Below are 17,687 nucleotides of genomic sequence, written 5' to 3'. Positions count from 1 at the left end.
TTTGACTATACCTTTCTTGACAATAAGGACTTGCCGATCCAATGAATATTGATTCTGTTTGGAATGCTTAAAATACAGTTTATCTGAAAATACTACCTGTTCTATGTACACGTCTTTGCTAAACTCTAACATACCAGAAAAACTCTTCCCGTTTGCTGCCTTCTGGCTGACACCCCATTACCAGTTACATTTCATCTCTCTGTCCTGCAGGCAGATACTGTGTTGTAGCATACAATGCAGAACAGAACTACATAGATTAAAACAAAACCTGTGTAATGGGTCTGGTGAATATACTGCAGTGCAAGCTTCTCTTCACAAGTCCAGAGTGAACCACAGGTAGCTGGATTGTCAATGCAATGTTTTTTCATCTTCCCTGCAAGCTACCTTGAGTTAAAAGTATATGTAATAAGCCAATATTCTGACTTCAGAGTAGAGATATGTTCCAGGCATCAATTTTTCTGATGCAAAGAAACTGTCTATGGTGCAGAATAAAGGCAGAAAACATTGCCAGAAGTTAGCGTTTACACTGATGACTGCAAAGCCTCAAGGAATGCCTTTAATTAAAACACATACTTCTTCCTTAGATTATATCATTCACATCTCAGAGGTACCGATGGATATATCGCATACCAAATGTTTCAGTTCAGAAGTAATAGGGTAGTTGCAAAGACTTTACAACTACCAACACCTAACCTTTAAACACCTACTATGCAACTTCCATCCCAATCAATTACAGGGCCAATTCTAGAAGCCGCTTACATATGTTGGGACTCCACAGAACTAACGCTACATGTTTTGGTATAACTGCTAATATGCATCAGTGATCTTAGAGACACAGACATCCATAGAAAACATTTTAAATGTATCTCGTGCCAGAAAGTCTGTAAAAAAGCCTTTCCTATAAAGCTTAAATACTGCATGATGCAAACATCCTACAAAAGACTGACAGGTTTTTGGTGTCTTTCTTACTCTAGTTCTAGTTCTACTCTATTTGAGCACGTTTTCGAAAGGAAGAGGAGGAAGGGGAAAGGGAGAGACCAGACACACACACACACACTTACCTGAGGTACCAGGAGGTATGAGCTGTTTCACTAAAGCAGATTTCACTGGTGTTGAGGAAGGAGAGTTGAAACCACTGCTGTAGGGGCTACTAGTATTTGGACTATAGGAGCTTGCGTAACTGACTGCACTGAAAGGGCTGCTGTACAAATTCTGTCTCTTCAGAGCTGTATGAAAGAGAATGAAAGTGACAAATTATACTGAAGGACCCAGTGAAAAATGAATACAATACTATAGGATATCTTCAGTGTGATTTAATTAATATACAATCCAAGTAGAACATTTCAGTCATGGGGAAGTTTTTCAACTGATTTCTTCACCTCCTAGATACAACCATACCATGGAAGGAGTGGGAGAAGAGGGCAAGACATGACAGCGACAAATATTTTCCTTGTAAAAATCAGATCTAAGATCACTACAACTGATCTCCAAGATGTTCAATGTAGGCATTGGGAAGGAAGAGGGAAGCAACTCAAAAGACAGTAGTAGCTAAGCTACGGTAACATACATCCTATGCACAATTACACACAAACTAGAGCACACCATGAAGCCTAGTTTGCCAGAATTCACAGACCTGTCTAGATCACACAGTATTTCAACAGTAACCCCAAGATCAGCACCACAGAAGTAAGCAATACCACCTAAAAAATTCCACAAAGCATATGCTAAAATGAAAAACCATTAAGCATGGCAAATGCTTCTGTTTATATTTCTGGGTACCATGAACCTGTTGGGCACAATAAAGCAAACTGACTGTAGGATTATTCCCTTCTGTATACCTCCTGTTCTAATGCTTTGGGATTTTTATGTCCATGAGCTCCAACCCCATATACAATGTAAAATCTAAAATTGGGTACTTTCCTTTACTATTTATTGTAAATATTTCACTGCTAAAGTATTTTCACAGGCATTTTAACCACTGGCAAACATTTTCAGTATGATACTGCAATTCCTGTAGCTGCCAGGTATATGATTTGTATAGTTACTTAAATGACTTTTGTTCAGAAATTTATGTTTTATTTTAATATAATAGAAGATGGAACTTCAATGGGGGAAGTGGGAACCAGAAGAAATTTGGTCACTTCTGGTAAAATCAGTTCCTTCATTGCTGAAAGTATTTTACGCTAAATGGAACTGTATTTTAACAAAGAACAAATTAAATTGCAAAACAGTAAACTGAAAGCTAGAGATCCAAACTTTACGATATGTAAATCTAGATTAGATTAAGTTGCAGCTCACCTAGCTGCTAGAAATTAAACTCTCTCCAAGGCATGACAGTATTCAAACTATGCATATATATTATAAACTGACAAGAACAGGCCTGGCAAATCTATGGCAATACACTCAAGCGGTTCTTAAAAAAAAAAGGCAGAAATTAAGCTAGTCAAAGAATATTGTGTGACATTTCTGTTACTGAAAAAGGGCTTCAATTAATGCAGTAATAATTAGGCTACTGATAGTAGTGGACAAAAAAAAAAAGGAACTGAACTCTATTCTACTGTGCCAGAAAACTTGGCATTAATTTGTTTACTAAAAATCCTTTCATTCAGTGTAAGATTTTTTTTTTCTTTGGGACATTACAAGAAGCCAAAAGAGACTACAGTTGCATGAAATACTGCTTTCGGCAGCAAAGCCTGCTTCAGCTCCTCCTCCCATCCTACTTTGCTCTTGGTCACTACCTCTTCAGTTGTTCAGTGCAAGCAGTGATGGGGCTGTACTATTATCCAGCCTACTAAAGTGGATTTAGGTTACAAAAATCTAGAGTATTTTAACTGATTGCATCAGTGAATTAGTTTTTAGTAGTGCCCCAAAAAAACGTATCATCTAACCAAATGGATGGCAGAATGCAGCACAGAGTCAGAAGCAACAGAAATTAAAGTTGATTTTGCAGCAGATTCCTTAAATTGCACCTCATGTAAAGCTCCTATCTGCTGTTTAAATCAGTTAATATTATTAGTAGTGTTTTAATTAGAGTGAAAAGACAGTTATAGATATAGGATGGAAAGTTTATATTCCAGCTTTCACTGCAAGTCTTAAATGATATGCACTAATTTCAGCATTAGTGAATTCAATGAATTCTAGCAAGTATTCTTGAGGTACATCCAGTTTATTTTGAGAGTGTCAGAAAGGAAATCTCCATTTTATTACATAGCTCAGTTAACAAAACCAGTAATTACAAGCCAGTTGTATTCCTGTTGACTCTGATGAGACAACTCCTTTGATAACAAGTTCTCCTGGCATTCACATAGGAACCCCTAAGCATCTATTCCAACTGAATCTTTGTTCTCATGCCAAAAAAATTTACTTTTCATCTCTTGCTGAAAATGACAGTAAAAAACCCTAAAATGTAAGTCTGCACAACAGTTCTTTATTTTGTACTTATTACACAGACAAGTATTTTAAAATATTAACCACAAATTAGAAAACAATTGTACTACTGTATAACCTTCAAAACAGGCTCTTTGTACATATCCATAATGATACAAAATATTTGATTGCATACAGATTTCTTTAGATGAAAGAAAGCATACTTTTGTTACATATAAAAAGTATGCTCTGGTACATGATGAAACTTTATACAGTACAGCAGTTTTCATCCTAGCTAATATGAACTTCTACTTTCCTCAGCACTGTATTTTTCCACAGAAAAAAAGCTGGATTCAAACCATTTTTCTGGCCTAGAATTCCTAAAGTTTTTCCAACAGGGATTCTGTAACTTAGGAAGACATTACTATTTTTACAACAGCTAGAGATATGGTCTTTATTAGGAGCGTCAGACAACATTTGTAAGTCAGATAACTCATTTTAACATTAAAATGATGCTGTATTAGATGAAACATCAGCTTACAACAGATTACACATTCGCTTTCAAAACACCAGAGGGAAGTGTTAATGATAAACATTTACTTTAATGTAAATTTTCTTTTATAAATTCAGAAACACTATGCAGCATCTAATTTATTTTAGTCAACATTTGGTTAAATTGGTCTTGAATCTCTCTTGCTCTAGAAAACAGGAATAGAAAAATTTGAGTGCAGAAAACTCATGCTTAGGTGGTTCAAAAGATCTACTGTATGGATCGGGTGCAATTTTTCCAAATGCTACAGACCTGATATTTTTGTCACGATTAAGTGACAAATTTATTCTAGCAGTCCCCATAGTAATTCAAAACAATCATTAGCAAAGTCTATCACTGAGACCAAAGTTAGCTAAATAATGGTTGGTTTTGAACAAGCTCAATACTTAACTGAAAAGTCAAACTCACTCAGTATGGAAAAATATAACAGTTTTTACACATACAGCCACACAGTTCTACCGGCTATACTGATCATGCGTTTGATTTCAAATATTTAAATAAAAACGCTGCCTCAGTAAGAACTGCAATATGACCGAAGTTACTCTTTTCTAATTCTGTGCAGCTATGTCTTAGGAAAGCATCTCTTCCAGAAATTCTTCCACCTAGTATTTCTCTGTTCCTGCAGTTGCTTTCTTGATGTGCTCTATCCCTCTATGATTGTAGACCACCACGTGGTGGAAGCCATGCTTTCCAGCCATCATGAAATGCACTCTTGCACTTTTCACCAGGGACTTGAGGCATGGCTAAGAGAGGTCTTTGCACCAGAATACACCTAAGGTTACCCCTAGTGTGAACATGCTTCCAACGCTGAGCAAGACTCACTCCGCAATTGTAAACCTGAACTAACTAGTGACAAGGCACTAAGCATCCTGTGTTCTCAGTAACTGCCCACAGTAGCATGGAGCTGAAAGTCGCTCTTCCCTCTTTTATTATCACGCAATGGAAAATACTATTTTATATGAAGGAAGAGGCAAGTGTGGAATACAAGAGTGAATTTGAGACTGACGAACAGCAAAAATATATTAGATTAGAAAGACGTAACAGGAACTGACAAAGAGAAAATAGTCAAGGCAAAAGAAACATCAACAAGGACTGAGGAGTAAAAGTAACAATAGTATGAAAAGCCTTATCCACAGAGACCAGGAACTGAAATTGATAACCTATTACTAGTTCAGTTTAAGTAATGGGTCCATGAGGTACAAGTACTATGTAAAATACAAATCACAAGATATTCCAGAAGTTGTGGGGTAGGAAACACACACAAGGTTACACGCAGCACTATTTGCCTTCTCCAGTGGAGCTTCCTGCTACCCTGTATCTGTAAGTAGGCTGGTTGCTCTAAAGCACAATTTTCTTTTTTGTTACAAATTCATTTTTCCATGCAACCTGCTTCAACCGGCAGTATTAGTGCCCATCTCTTCTACCACTCATTTTCCCCTATTAGTACTATAGATGAATTGCAGTATTCTTGCAAGTATCACTGCCAGAGGCAGATTCTCACGTCTACGGAAAAAAAGACATAAAGTTGCCTAGACACGTCATTTGAATAATCAAACTTTCAAGTTTGTCCATTTCATAGGGAAGCTTCCTGTCATGCTGCTTGAACTATGACTGAGTTTTTGAAGATACCCTAAGGGTAACAGAATTTGTGCTACTTCTGGAAGATGTCTACTCAGTTCTGAAAAGAAGTTAAACCATGAACAGAATTGTCCTAAATACTCAGTAGTATTCAATTTCCCAAACTTGTATCATCATTCATAAATTCCTGTGATCTGGGTACTTTTCATTGTTTAGAATTTCAGTCTTTGCCTGTAGCAAAGCTTTATATCATGTTAACTGTTCAGGAAAACTGTTAATAGACATTCGTCAAGGCAGCATACACAAAGCACAAGAAATAGGGAAAGATCAAAGGTGACTCATATTGAAGGCACTTTCACCATTATGCCCACAATTTTTACAAGAATAAGAAATGGACTTTTCATGTGATCTACCAACAATGTTTTCAAATTTTATTAAGAACGATTTTTGAACAAACCAGAATAAAGACTGAATTGTTCCAGAAAAGAATCCAAAGAGGGGAAAAAGTTACAGTCAAATAAACTTAGCACAAAGTTTATGTATAACCATGTAAAGCAGCTGGTAGTTGGGAACACTCCTGGAACTGTGTGTTCACGTATTCTTAGCTCAAGTCCAGCCATTCTGCTAATTCCTGAAGATAACAGTTAAAAAAACCCAAAAGATACATCACACGTAGTGCAAGACTGCAAAAAGATGGAAACACAGGGAGAGAATAGGTATTAATACCAAGAAAGTTATGTCTCAGCATAACTTTTTTGAAAAACAAAACAAACATAGGGTCTAACAAAGAAATTAAAATAAAGCAAGAAACCAGCTGGATAGAGAAGTCTAATCAGACCTTCAGCATTTTGACATCAAAAAGGCTGGGAATAAAAGGGTGGAGAATGTAGGCTTTCATCCTCACAGGGCCAAACACACAGCCCTTCTCCAGTTTTGAATATAACCAACTAATTTGTATTAAGGAAGAATCACGAACTCTGGATTTTTTTAATCTGACTGTGACAACATCTTAAGTTACTGGGGATGGGAAGAAAAGAAATAAATATTACCTCCCCAAAGTATTTAAGAACTTCAGCCTCCATTTCCTTAGATGAAATAAAATAGCTCATCTAGCAGGAAACTAAGTTCCATGTTAACATACTGACAAGCATCTAACAATTATGACAGTTTAACACAGACTTCTATTTAAAATAAGACAAGAAAACCTCCAAGTTAAGGACATTATTTCTTCCTGAAAACTTCTGACCAAATTGTAACTATGCAGGTAGTATAAAACTCTGAAATTATGACTCATGGTCTAATGCTTCCTTTCATTTTATTCATACAGTCCAGAAAATGAGTAGAATGAATTACTGTTTACAAACTGTAATGAAAACTTTAGACAGAAGTAACTGCTGGATCTCACCCTCTTCTCTCACAACTATCTATCAGCTAATTCTGACTCTGTTTCAGAATAAACATGTACAACTCAGTGATGTTAGTATACAGGAACTCACCCGACATTGTCTGTTCCAGCCTGTGGATCAGCGACTTTTTAGCACATTCAATGTCAGGACTTGGGTAATCCAATACCTGCCTGCACCAAACTAATGGACTGACACATTTTTGCATTGGAGTCAGTTTCTTCTTTGGGGACATATATAACCTGAAAAGGAAAGAAAAAAAAAAATCTATAAAGACAGACAAAATGAGCATAAGATCAGGCATGTAACAAAATACCACATACTATAGTATTTCTATATTTATACTATATCTACAGTACAATCCCAAAATATAGAGAAAACACAAGTTTTACCTTTAAATTAACTATATTGGATACAGTATAATACTAATAACATATGGCTACCCAAGGACTTCTGGCAAGAAGTGATGCCTATATTGCTACACTGGGATATACCGACCGATAATGCCAGGGGGGGCGGGAAGGAAGTCCTAACTTTTCAGACACAGTGAAATTGTCCATATACCTAACGTGTCACATAAACCTGAAAAGACTAATCCGGATTTGTACATTTAAGTAACATTCAGCTGAACGAACAAAAGAAAGCACTATGCAGTATGCAACTATTGTTTTCCTTAACACAAAGATGTAGCGAGTGATAAGCATCTTAATAGCCAAGGAATAGTGCTAAAGTGCACAGAACACTTCTACTATTTCAGCAGCCTTGAACAATAAACATTTTATTTTTACTTATAATTTGTATCCTAGCACCTGATCCTTTAGTTTTCCTTTGAACACAGAACAAAGGGACTATCTCTGTCCTAAGGGGTATGCAGTCAAGCATTAAAAACAAGGAACAAGAGATAATGCACATAGGAGAATAGAGAGAAACAATGAGACCATATTGTTCTGCAGGACATGCTGAGGCCTTTGCCCATCAGCATCTCCATTCATTTATTTTAACATCTGTATTCCATGACTGCAGAAGGAAGTATTCCAGTTTAAAGGCTCTAGAAATTTAGCTGAAAATTTCTCCTCCCTCAGCAAAAAGATTAAAGGAAAAGTCATAACCAATCACATGCTCAAAGTTGGGATATTTAAGCCTTACCTTTGGCCTAGAACCAAACTTGGAAATATGCTTCAGCAAAAGACAAGAGTGAACTGCAAGATCTACAGCTCTAACTAGAGCTTATGCGTATGCAGAAATGGTTAAATGAGTGTTTCTTCTAGGAGTAATGACAGACTTCATACCCCAAGTGAATATGGTTGTATGCCACACATTGTAACTTAGGAACATTTGACAGCCTAATCAACCATGCTTCCATACCAAATAGACAGCAAAAGTTCTTGTTTCCTGTATGGCAATGACATCAACAACACACAAGTTATTTCCCACAGCTCTATTATGAGATTATTAGCTGATCCTTCCTCTGTAATTCTAGAACTTGAACTCAGTTTGTTCTATAAACAGCTTTAAAAGATTTTTTTTTTAATTACTACCCTTAAGGTCACTTCTTACAAAAGCTTCCCAAGCAGCATGGTTATAAAACCACCACGAATATCTCACCCAAAACACTGATCACTTTGTTTAGAGCATGCTCTGAAACACTCTTCCCTCAAACGCTGAAATTAGAAAGCTATGTTAGCAAATGCAGGAGAGAGGATTTTTATTAGCTGCCAGGTTTTCAAACAAAAGTGAAGCCATTTGTAACAATGCAAATAGCCACTGCCACGTGCTATAGTTCATGTGGCTTACGCTCTGGCCAGTACGATGCTGGTTGTTAAAACTGATTTTGTAGAAATCCTTACAAAATCCTTCACAGGCACTCTGCCCACAAGAAAAGCTAAATGCCCATCACATATTTATAGCCCTGAAGATCCTTGGAAAGCACAAGAATCACTCAATTTTTACAGTTTTATGTAAACAACTACACAAATTGCTATGCTTTCTGCAATTATTTGCATATAGTTAAAAGTAATGTTTAACACTTAATAGCTCTCTAATACTTCGAATTTACTGACTTTTTAGCATTTATTTGCCTGTACTCTTTTCTGTCCTAAGGTATGTTTACACAATACACAGAAGCATCAAAGGCAACAAAGCCAACTTTTGTTCTGTACAGGCTATGCTCACTCCTAGCTCTCTGGATAACTGACATGCCTTGCTGTGTTTGAGAAGTTCCATGCACTATTTGAAGTGTTTACAGTAATACCCAGTATAACAGGCAAGAAACTGAAGTGCACCCCCTCTTTGAAAAAACACACAAAAGGGTTATCTTCAACAAACCTACAAGACTACTCTAATCAAAATGGCACCTAGTATTTTAAGCTCTAACACATTCTTTTCTGCAATTTCCAATTGTTGCATTTGTTTGACAAGTAGTTTATTTACTGAAGCAATCCAGGCTCACGCAGCTCCCGCTTTTCCACCTCCCTTTCTAACCAAACATATATTGCAGATTCTCCCACCTCTTTCCAGTCAACTGTTTTTCCTTTAACAGCCTTTGTTTAACACCTTACATTTCAAGAAAAGACAGAACTTTAGAATATACATATTTCATGCAACTCCACTACCTCATGACAAGCACTACTTCTACTACTTCTTCCTCTCTTCCCAACAGCAGGAAGGGAAAAAGAGCAGAAAGGACACTGTGAAGCATGTACAAATAACTTCATACAGCTAAGTGATCGTCTTGGTCAAACTACCGTTTGATCCAAAAGATATAGGTCCTCCTTAGCTGAAGAGCTTTCCAGAAGAGATTCATTCCCATTTGTACCTGTTAATGCATTCTACAGTAATGCAACAGCACTGACTGGCAGCACAGCAACTTCAAGACTGAAGATTACCAGTATGGCTTCATACATCTTTAAACACTACTACATCACTTTCTCAAAACAGGAAGTTGAAAACTACTGAGGAAGCTGACAGCTTACAGTTACCACCCGTACTACAAATGTTAACACACCAGAAACCTACACTCCAATTTCTCCACAAGAGAGTAAAGACTCTACAATTCAGTGACAACAAGGTCAAGAAAACGGAATGTAAAAAGAAGCCCAGGAGCATTAATCTATTTTGAAACAGCATTAAGAAGCCCAGACACTATGATTCTGCTGCACACAGTAATATTCCCTTCCCTCAGCTGTCACTAGTCAACTATGCTACAGCAGCACCAATTTGAAGTTTAAAGCAGCCAGGGGCTCTACTGATTAGTTCCAGGAAGATGCAGCACAAAAAGGACAGAGCTTTTGCAGAAAGACTACTGGCACTAGAAGCTCATATGGTAATGGCAGCCGAATGAGGCAAGCTGTAGCACGTTGCACTGGGACACAGATGAGTCGGAAAAGGCTTTGAAAAAAGAGGACATGACATTGAGGTAGGAATGGAATATCTGCATAGGGATTACCTCACCTGAGGAACACCTCCCAGTGCATTAAAATACAAGAGGCTAGTCACCACAGGCATGAAACCAGACGCCAAGATTCTAATCGGGAAGAAAGGAAGAGTCTTTTTGTATCAAAATCCTTCTAGTGCTCAGTACAAGAACGAGGGAAAAACAAGCAGATGAATATGAAGTCACAGATCTGAATTAGAAAGCAGATAGCAACTGGAAGGAACTTGAACTAGAGCTTGTTTATTTTAGCTACATTAACTTTAAGCTAAAACTGGCAGGTACAATAAAGGCAATGAAACAAGAAAGCAGATAAAACATGTTGCAGGCAAAAGCAGGATCGAGAAAGCAATCTTAAGAGAAGATGTGAAGAAAAAACAGGAATCTAAAGACAGATCGGCAAGAAATTCCCCTAAAATACAGGAGTGAAATTCCACAACAAAAAGCTACTAAAAATAAATAAATCAGGAGACAACAATGCTGGACAGTCTTGGAAATAGACAATTTAGAATACAACAGGGTCAATCTAAACTTTTAGATCTATCTAAAACTTTCAGGAGATCCTATTTGGAGAAATTTAAATAAGTTAAATTTTAAGATGGATTTTGAATAAACAGTTACAGGTAAAGATCTGAAGAGACTCTCTGGTTGTAAAGAAAAAAAAAGCAAAAACTAAGTGACATCCCTGCACATATCTGGCCCATATATTTCCTCTTTCCTCCTCCCCCACCCCTGCAAAATTCCTGTCCTGCAGTTGTAACTGACTGAGACACATTGCTCAGCCTGTAATTACTAATTTGTTGGTGTACTTAACTGAATGCTTCTAGTTCTGAGATGCATAAGTTATAGCAAAACTCCAGGTCTCTCAAAATAAGGAGACGAATACTACAAAAATGCTTTGACAAACTCATTGAACCTTCATATTAAAGCAGCACTTCTCAACTACATGATACGATTTTCAAGTAGAATTGAGAGGATTCAAAGAGCTTGCAAAGTGCAACTGGGAACACAACTACCTTCCTGTCACCAGCAATTAAAGATAGTTAGCTGTGCTCTGGCTAGTTGCTGGAAATTATAGCCATTATTCATTTCCTCATCTCAAAAGAACACATTGCTGTCTGAAAGGGATGTTGTAGAATGGGAAAAGGGGCCTTCAAAAGCTTGGAAGGCTCCTGTAAGACCATCATGTAGCTTCCCCAGAACTGTCACACAAACTCTGTACAACTGTCCACTGTTTGAGAAGCTTTTCAGAAGGAATTTGTTAGAGCATATATGCTCTAATGTGGTATTGTTGATACTTACATGGAATAGAGAAAAGTTGAGAAGTTCTGTGTCCTATTAAATGTGTTCCAAAATATAAGTCTGCTTAATTACTAGGCTTGAGAGCTCTACCAACACCTACAAAAAGTAGAAGTGTCAATCATGCCTAAACAAGACATGATTATGAGGTAAATTTCAGGAATACCATTAAGACAATAAAGGAAATTCATATCGAAGCTTTCACAGTACCACAATATCTAACATGTGTAAAAGCCATAAATATCACACAAGAAGTTAGAAATGGAAAAAAGTTCTTCCAACAGTCCTCAAACATCTGTTTCACAACAAACATATCTCAAAGACATTAGTCAAATGGACTATTATTTGATGTTACACCAGTTGTTTCATTTGACAAACTGTTAACTTCTCCCATCCTTAGTTCTCTCACATGCTTCTTTCCAACTTATCTTCCTAGTTTGAGAAGCCATTATCTGAATTTGGTTAAAAAAACAACTTTAAATCAGATTGCGATTTAATCTGCCACAAAATGAAAAGCATAAATTTCTCTTTTACTTAAGGTCACAGGGCAGGAATTGATCAGAACTTGTCTAGTTTCCAAGAGGCCTAACCCACATTAATACAATGCCATTTTAGCAGCTGAAAAGGAAATGCTGCAATGTAATTCAGCAATGGGAGTTCATTCAGTGCTCCTCTATTCTAAAACACTCACCCGACACTTTACTAGCTCACTATGGCAAACTTTAGGGTTCCAAAACATAAAGTTAGTGCTCAAAGGACATTAAACAATATGAGCTGAAAGACTATCATTACAGATGACAATCATGTTTTCATCTTCTGTATCTCAAAACAGCCACTTAGCCAACTAACTGGAACAGATGACTAGAACAGAGACATAGCCTATTAAAAATAGGTGCCAATTTAATAGAAATAACTGCTGAATGAGAATGTGTATAATAGTAAAAGTATTTGCTTTCCATTTTAACTAAACAGGATACCAAACCAATATGAGGTCTTCCAAAACACTAAAAATATTACTTTGAACTATTAATATAAACAACTCACCAGTAATTTTACTTTAAACACACAGTAACTGCCTTTTGTTTGTAAACTAAGTCAGTCAGCTGTTAGCTATTGTAGCCCTACCAAGGAGACTTTAGATTGCAGTGACAGGAAAAGATTGATAAGTGGTAGGCTAGCTTTTACAGCACTATAATTTAAAGAGGACGCAACTGTTCTGAAGTTTGCTGAGCAATTATATGTACAAAACCAATACACAGCAAGCTCTACTCTCTTTTATGCACATACTGCATATAAATTTTGAAGAAAAAGTGCTGTATGTTTTCTTCACATTTAAAAGAAAGCTCCTCAGAAAGTTTAGGTAAGTGACTGTGTAATAAGTTGCTGCAAAGCAAGTTACAGTGGATTCACAGCACATTAGCTAATCTACAGTAATTGCCCACGTGTGCACACTTATCCTGCAATAAACTTGGGACAGCTCACTTTTTAAAAGAAGCATAGCAAGCCACCTTGCATACTGTTACCAAGTTGTCTTGAACGTGCTACACATCCACACCCAACCTTACCCAGCAAGTCAAGCAAGGAGCTGTATACCTCATCCTGCCTCTCTGAAGATTTCTCCACTCTGGTCCCCCTTCCTGCCCTTTTGTCTTTAATTAATTAATAAAAAAAGACCTGTTCAGATTAAAATTTGAAAAAATTTAAATTTAATCCAATCTGGTTCAAGAATAGCTACATAGGAACACCCATAGAACAGGTTACCAAAGTCACTGGTAACTTCTTGAGGAAGTAATTAGCAGGCCTAAAGCAAAGTCTCCATGCGACTAGGCACAGCTCAGTACTGTGTGCATGTGTGCCTATATGCAATCTTCAGTACCCTATTAGGAAGAAAGTTTCAGCATATTAAACAGGATTCAGAAGCATACGGCCAAGAAACTCAATCTAACTTCACTGAAATTTTTTTAGTAATTTACCATACGATTTGAAGATTGTCTCATGTGCTAAACTGTTTAAAACCTAAAAACATATCTGGATTTAACTAACCACAATGAAGAAAAACAAACAGGCAAAAATATAAACAGTCCCAAAGTTCACTAATACTGTAATGCTGTTTTAATAGCTAACACTGCTACTAAAGCAGCAGTACCAAAGTTCTTTTCACTTGTTAGTAATTTAGGCTAGTTCTACCTTCTCCTTTAATTTTTCACTTTACACTTCTGTCCTGAGTAGACTTGTCTAAAAGCATTTAAAGAATTAAAACCTAAAAATGGGCTGATCACCTCCGAAATGGAGTTTTAAAAAAACAACACATCACATTCCAGTATCAATTTCAGTCACAGTATCAACATCTTAAATTCATTGCCAAACTTCACAGGCACTAATCTCATCTGAGCACTAAATGTAAAACAACGTAATTTTAGCAGTGAAGAAAACTATTTCTTCTGCCATTACAAGGCTGCAAACAATTTCATAACGGGGTATATGAATACATGGACTGAAAAAATGCCTGTATTACACAAAGCAGAGAGAAGAACAGAGATAACCAGCACCCTCCATCATCTATTATCTCCCACAGCAAGGTCGTTCTGAAATCAAAAGTAAAGACAAATCTAAGCTTCTCTACGTAGACAATCAAAACAGGCAAGATGAATCAATTTTTTATGCATAAACTGTGATTTAAGTTTAAGATTTCCACATGAGGTTTCCTCAGCTGGTAAGTGGTCTTTGATTTCTACAGTGGTATAATGCCATAGTTTAAACAGGATTTGGGGTTAAGCAGTAGTGATCCAAATCCATTTGAACCTGAAAGAATTGACATGAGGTTTAAATTTCATCAAGTACATTCACCCTTTCAGTTACTTTTTGAGTGACCTTGCATGACCGAGGCCTTAAGAGTGGGATCTTTATGAAAAAGTTTAAGAGAAATCCACTTACTCACATCATCCCTCCTATTTTCACAGGCTTGCTTCTTTTTGATTGCTCCACTAGCCCTCTGAAAATTCCCAACTTCATTTAGAGCAATAACCTCCATTCATCAAATGCACAAATACAAAGTCATCCTACCTTCATAAGATAAAAAATGGTTTTAGAGTATTTAGTGCCTCAACAGTTGAATTAAGTGGTGTTCAGAAATGCCAGGAGTTTAATTTCCATTTGTATAGAGCAATTTGGAAAAAAAACCCCATCAATCTAGCCAAACCACATATATCATTAAGTGCATATTAAACTATAGCATGAAAAGACAAAGTTTATCTAATTACATAGCCATATTTCTTGATATGTACGACAATAAGTTAACACCTGCTCTTTTCTAGGTGTATGCTTTTGTGTGTCATTGTCCCATGCCTGCGATTGAAAATTAGTATTATAATTGCTAAAATATTAGGAAAGGAATGAAGACACATAATAGACTGCATTTAAGTTTTGTTCTCTTTTGAGGACTAGAACTTCCGTAGAAACATGACTGAAGCCACAGTAACAGGCAGGATAAGTAATGTGCCACACACCTGCACCAGCACAAGCGGTGCTCAGTGAACTATGCCGCCTGCCCATGAGTGCCCAGAACTGCATCAACAAAAACACACAGCATTTATGCCGTCACTGTCGCCATATGCTCTGTTGTGACATTAACTTCCACTGAAGAGATGCATTATGTTGCCCATGATTTAGGATTAATATATAAAATGATAACATCTATTGTCACTAGAATTCATGACATTCAGAACTTTGGCCATCCCACTCCAAACTTACTGTGCAAGTTTAGTATATTCTATTTCCCTCATGTGCTATAAGCCAGTAAGCAGATTACAAGGCATAAACTGAGAAGTAAGAGCAGCTGCCTTGCACAGACTCATCATCTGGAAGATGATGCCTTGTGTTAATTTAGTAAGCTCGTGTTGGATGAGAATAAACTTATGCTCTCATACTTCTCCAGTGGATCAGGCTGGATGTCAGGCAAATGACTTCTCTGAGGAAGTGCACACATTGTCTCCTCCCTGAGCAACTAAAACATTGCTCATGCATGGAATCATTCCAGCATTTTTAAAGGTGTTTCTAACTCTGAAACTGAAAGACATTTTTGTTTGTTTGTTTTTTACATTTGTCTGTGCGTTTGCTCCAGAAAGAGACCTCTGTAAATGAACCTACAACCAGTTCTGACCCAAGTCAAACTGCTTTTGTCACACTTTTCCTCCCTATACACGCTTCCCTTGTGTTTCTCTGTTGACACTGTGCTCCTCCCCACTATTTCTCCTGCAGCTCTAATGCTGCTCCTCAACTAGTGTCATAGGAAACTTCAAGAAGACAGCTAGAGAACAGCATGATGTTGAGAGAGAAAGCCTTCTTGCTTCTCAGTAGAAGCTCGTCCAAGTGTAATAAAGACAAGGTGAACAGCCACCTGCGGGTGCTTCTGCTAGAGCAGCAGGGTGAGCAGTCCATTTAAAAAGAAAGGAACCGCCCAAGATAAGCCATGGTCCTACATAGTTAGCAATACATGAAACACCTAAGGACAACACATTTATGAGATGAAGGAGTAGGGTACATTTGCTGCCTTCACAGCTGAAAGAAATCAAGGCTTAAAACATGTTTGATGCACATCTGAAGAAGTGTAACAGCACCTGTGGGCTAATTCTGCACTACCCCAGAAATTTTCCACAAGTTTCTCAATGCCTCCACACCGTCTAAACTTGTGAAAACACTGGCAATTGATTTTGCGGCAGAACTGGAGCCTGCTCTGGTCTCCAAGTGACCCGATGTTAACACTCTCACCGTGGCCGAACAAAAGCAGAGCTGTAGGCCTCCAGGGACGTGCGATGTGATGTGCAGAAGCCAAAACACCCTTCCCCTGCAGGCTTCAGTACATCCTGGGGAGCTAATCCGTTCATCCAGCCCCAGGGGGCGAGGCTGCCTCCCTACACAAAGCCCCGAGACCACCTCCGACACCAGGCACACGGCTGGAAACAGCCCCTTCCTGCCGGGGACGGCGGGGTAAGGGGAGGACGGTGCCTTCCCCGCCTCCCGGCGGCGGGGGACGGCGGAGAGGGGCGCCCCCATCCCACTCCCCACCCCGGCCGCCTCCTCACCAGCCGGTCTCGTCCTCCTCGCAGCCGGCCAACCGCTCCAGCTCCTCCGGCCTGAGCACCGCCGCGTCGTCCAGGAGGCCGTTGCCCTCCTCGCCGGCCGCGCCGCCGCCGGGCTCCTCGGGGGGCGGCCGCCGGGCGGCGGCCCTGGGACTGAGGCAGCGGCCGTCGGACGGGGAGGCGGCGGGGGGCGACGGGGAGGGCCCGCCGCTCAGGAGGCGCTTGGGGCTGGCGGGGGCGGCGGGCAGGGCGCCGTGGCGGCTGCGGAGCTGCTCGTTCTGCTTCTCCAGCTTCTTCACCAGCTCCTGCAGCTTCCGCACCTCCGCGTCCGCGTTCACGCCCGAGCCGACGTCCTCCATGGCGCCCGCCGGCAGAGGGGCGGCTGCGCGGGGAAGGGCGGCCGCGCCGCCCCGTCTACATGGCCGGGCGGCCCGTGGCGGGGGAGGGCTGCGGCGGGGCGGGCCGCGGGCGCTGCTGCTGCCACCGCCTCCTCAGCGGCGCCGGCGGGTGGTGGCGGGGGCGGAGGACGCGCATCCGGCCGCAGCCGCCATCTTACCACCTCCCCCGGCCCGGCCCACCGCCCTGACGTCATGTGCGTAACCCGGAAGCGTCACGCGCTCGCGCTCGCTTTTCCCTCTGTTGGGGTGGAGTGACGTTGCCGGGGGTGAGGTGACGTTGCCGGGCGTGGGACCCCCCCGCGCGGTTGGGGCGGCGGCCGGTCCTGGGGTGCTGCCGCTCGCTTTTCGGGGCCCTGTCAGGGAAGACCCTGCCTCGCCGCCGCCTGGCGCCGTGTGAAGGGCTCCTCCGGCAGCCTCGCTCCTAGGGCACAGCCTGGCGTGGCCTGGCCTCCCGTCCCGTCTCTTGGGGGCTGCAGGTCGCACCCAGCAGTTGTGCGGTAAGCTCCGGGATACCTTCTGAAAATGCTGGAATCCCCTAAAGGATACGCGGTGTGCCTCTGGTCCGAGGCCCTGGCGATGGTCTTG

At 39.9% G+C, this 17,687-nt stretch overlaps 1 protein-coding gene across 3 annotated transcripts in view; it reads right to left on the bottom strand.

Moving 5' to 3' along the window:
• SLAIN2 (SLAIN motif family member 2) overlaps window positions 1-17,281 on the bottom strand; it is a 35,303-nt gene extending 18,022 nt beyond the window's left edge. The window contains exons 1-3 of one of the 3 annotated variants that reach the window (XM_075500038.1): window positions 16,708-17,281; window positions 6,991-7,139; window positions 1,062-1,226 (exon numbers count right to left, since the gene is read on the bottom strand). In XM_075500038.1, the coding sequence (XP_075356153.1) occupies window positions 1,062-1,226; window positions 6,991-7,139; window positions 16,708-17,063 (670 nt within the window). In that variant the 5' untranslated portion in view covers window positions 17,064-17,281. Of the gene's footprint in view, window positions 1-1,061; window positions 1,227-6,990; window positions 7,140-16,242; window positions 16,644-16,707 lie in introns of those variants that run through there. The other 2 variants (XM_075500039.1, XM_075500040.1) reach the window with 2 other exon arrangements.
• Between the last annotated feature and the right edge of the window lie 406 nt (window positions 17,282-17,687).

The sequence above is a fragment of the Mycteria americana genome, chromosome 4, assembly GCF_035582795.1.
Source record: "Mycteria americana isolate JAX WOST 10 ecotype Jacksonville Zoo and Gardens chromosome 4, USCA_MyAme_1.0, whole genome shotgun sequence".
Lineage (NCBI taxonomy): Eukaryota > Metazoa > Chordata > Aves > Ciconiiformes > Ciconiidae > Mycteria > Mycteria americana.
The sequence above is the reverse complement of the archived record's forward strand: the minus strand, read 5'-3'. Positions and strand labels throughout refer to the sequence as shown.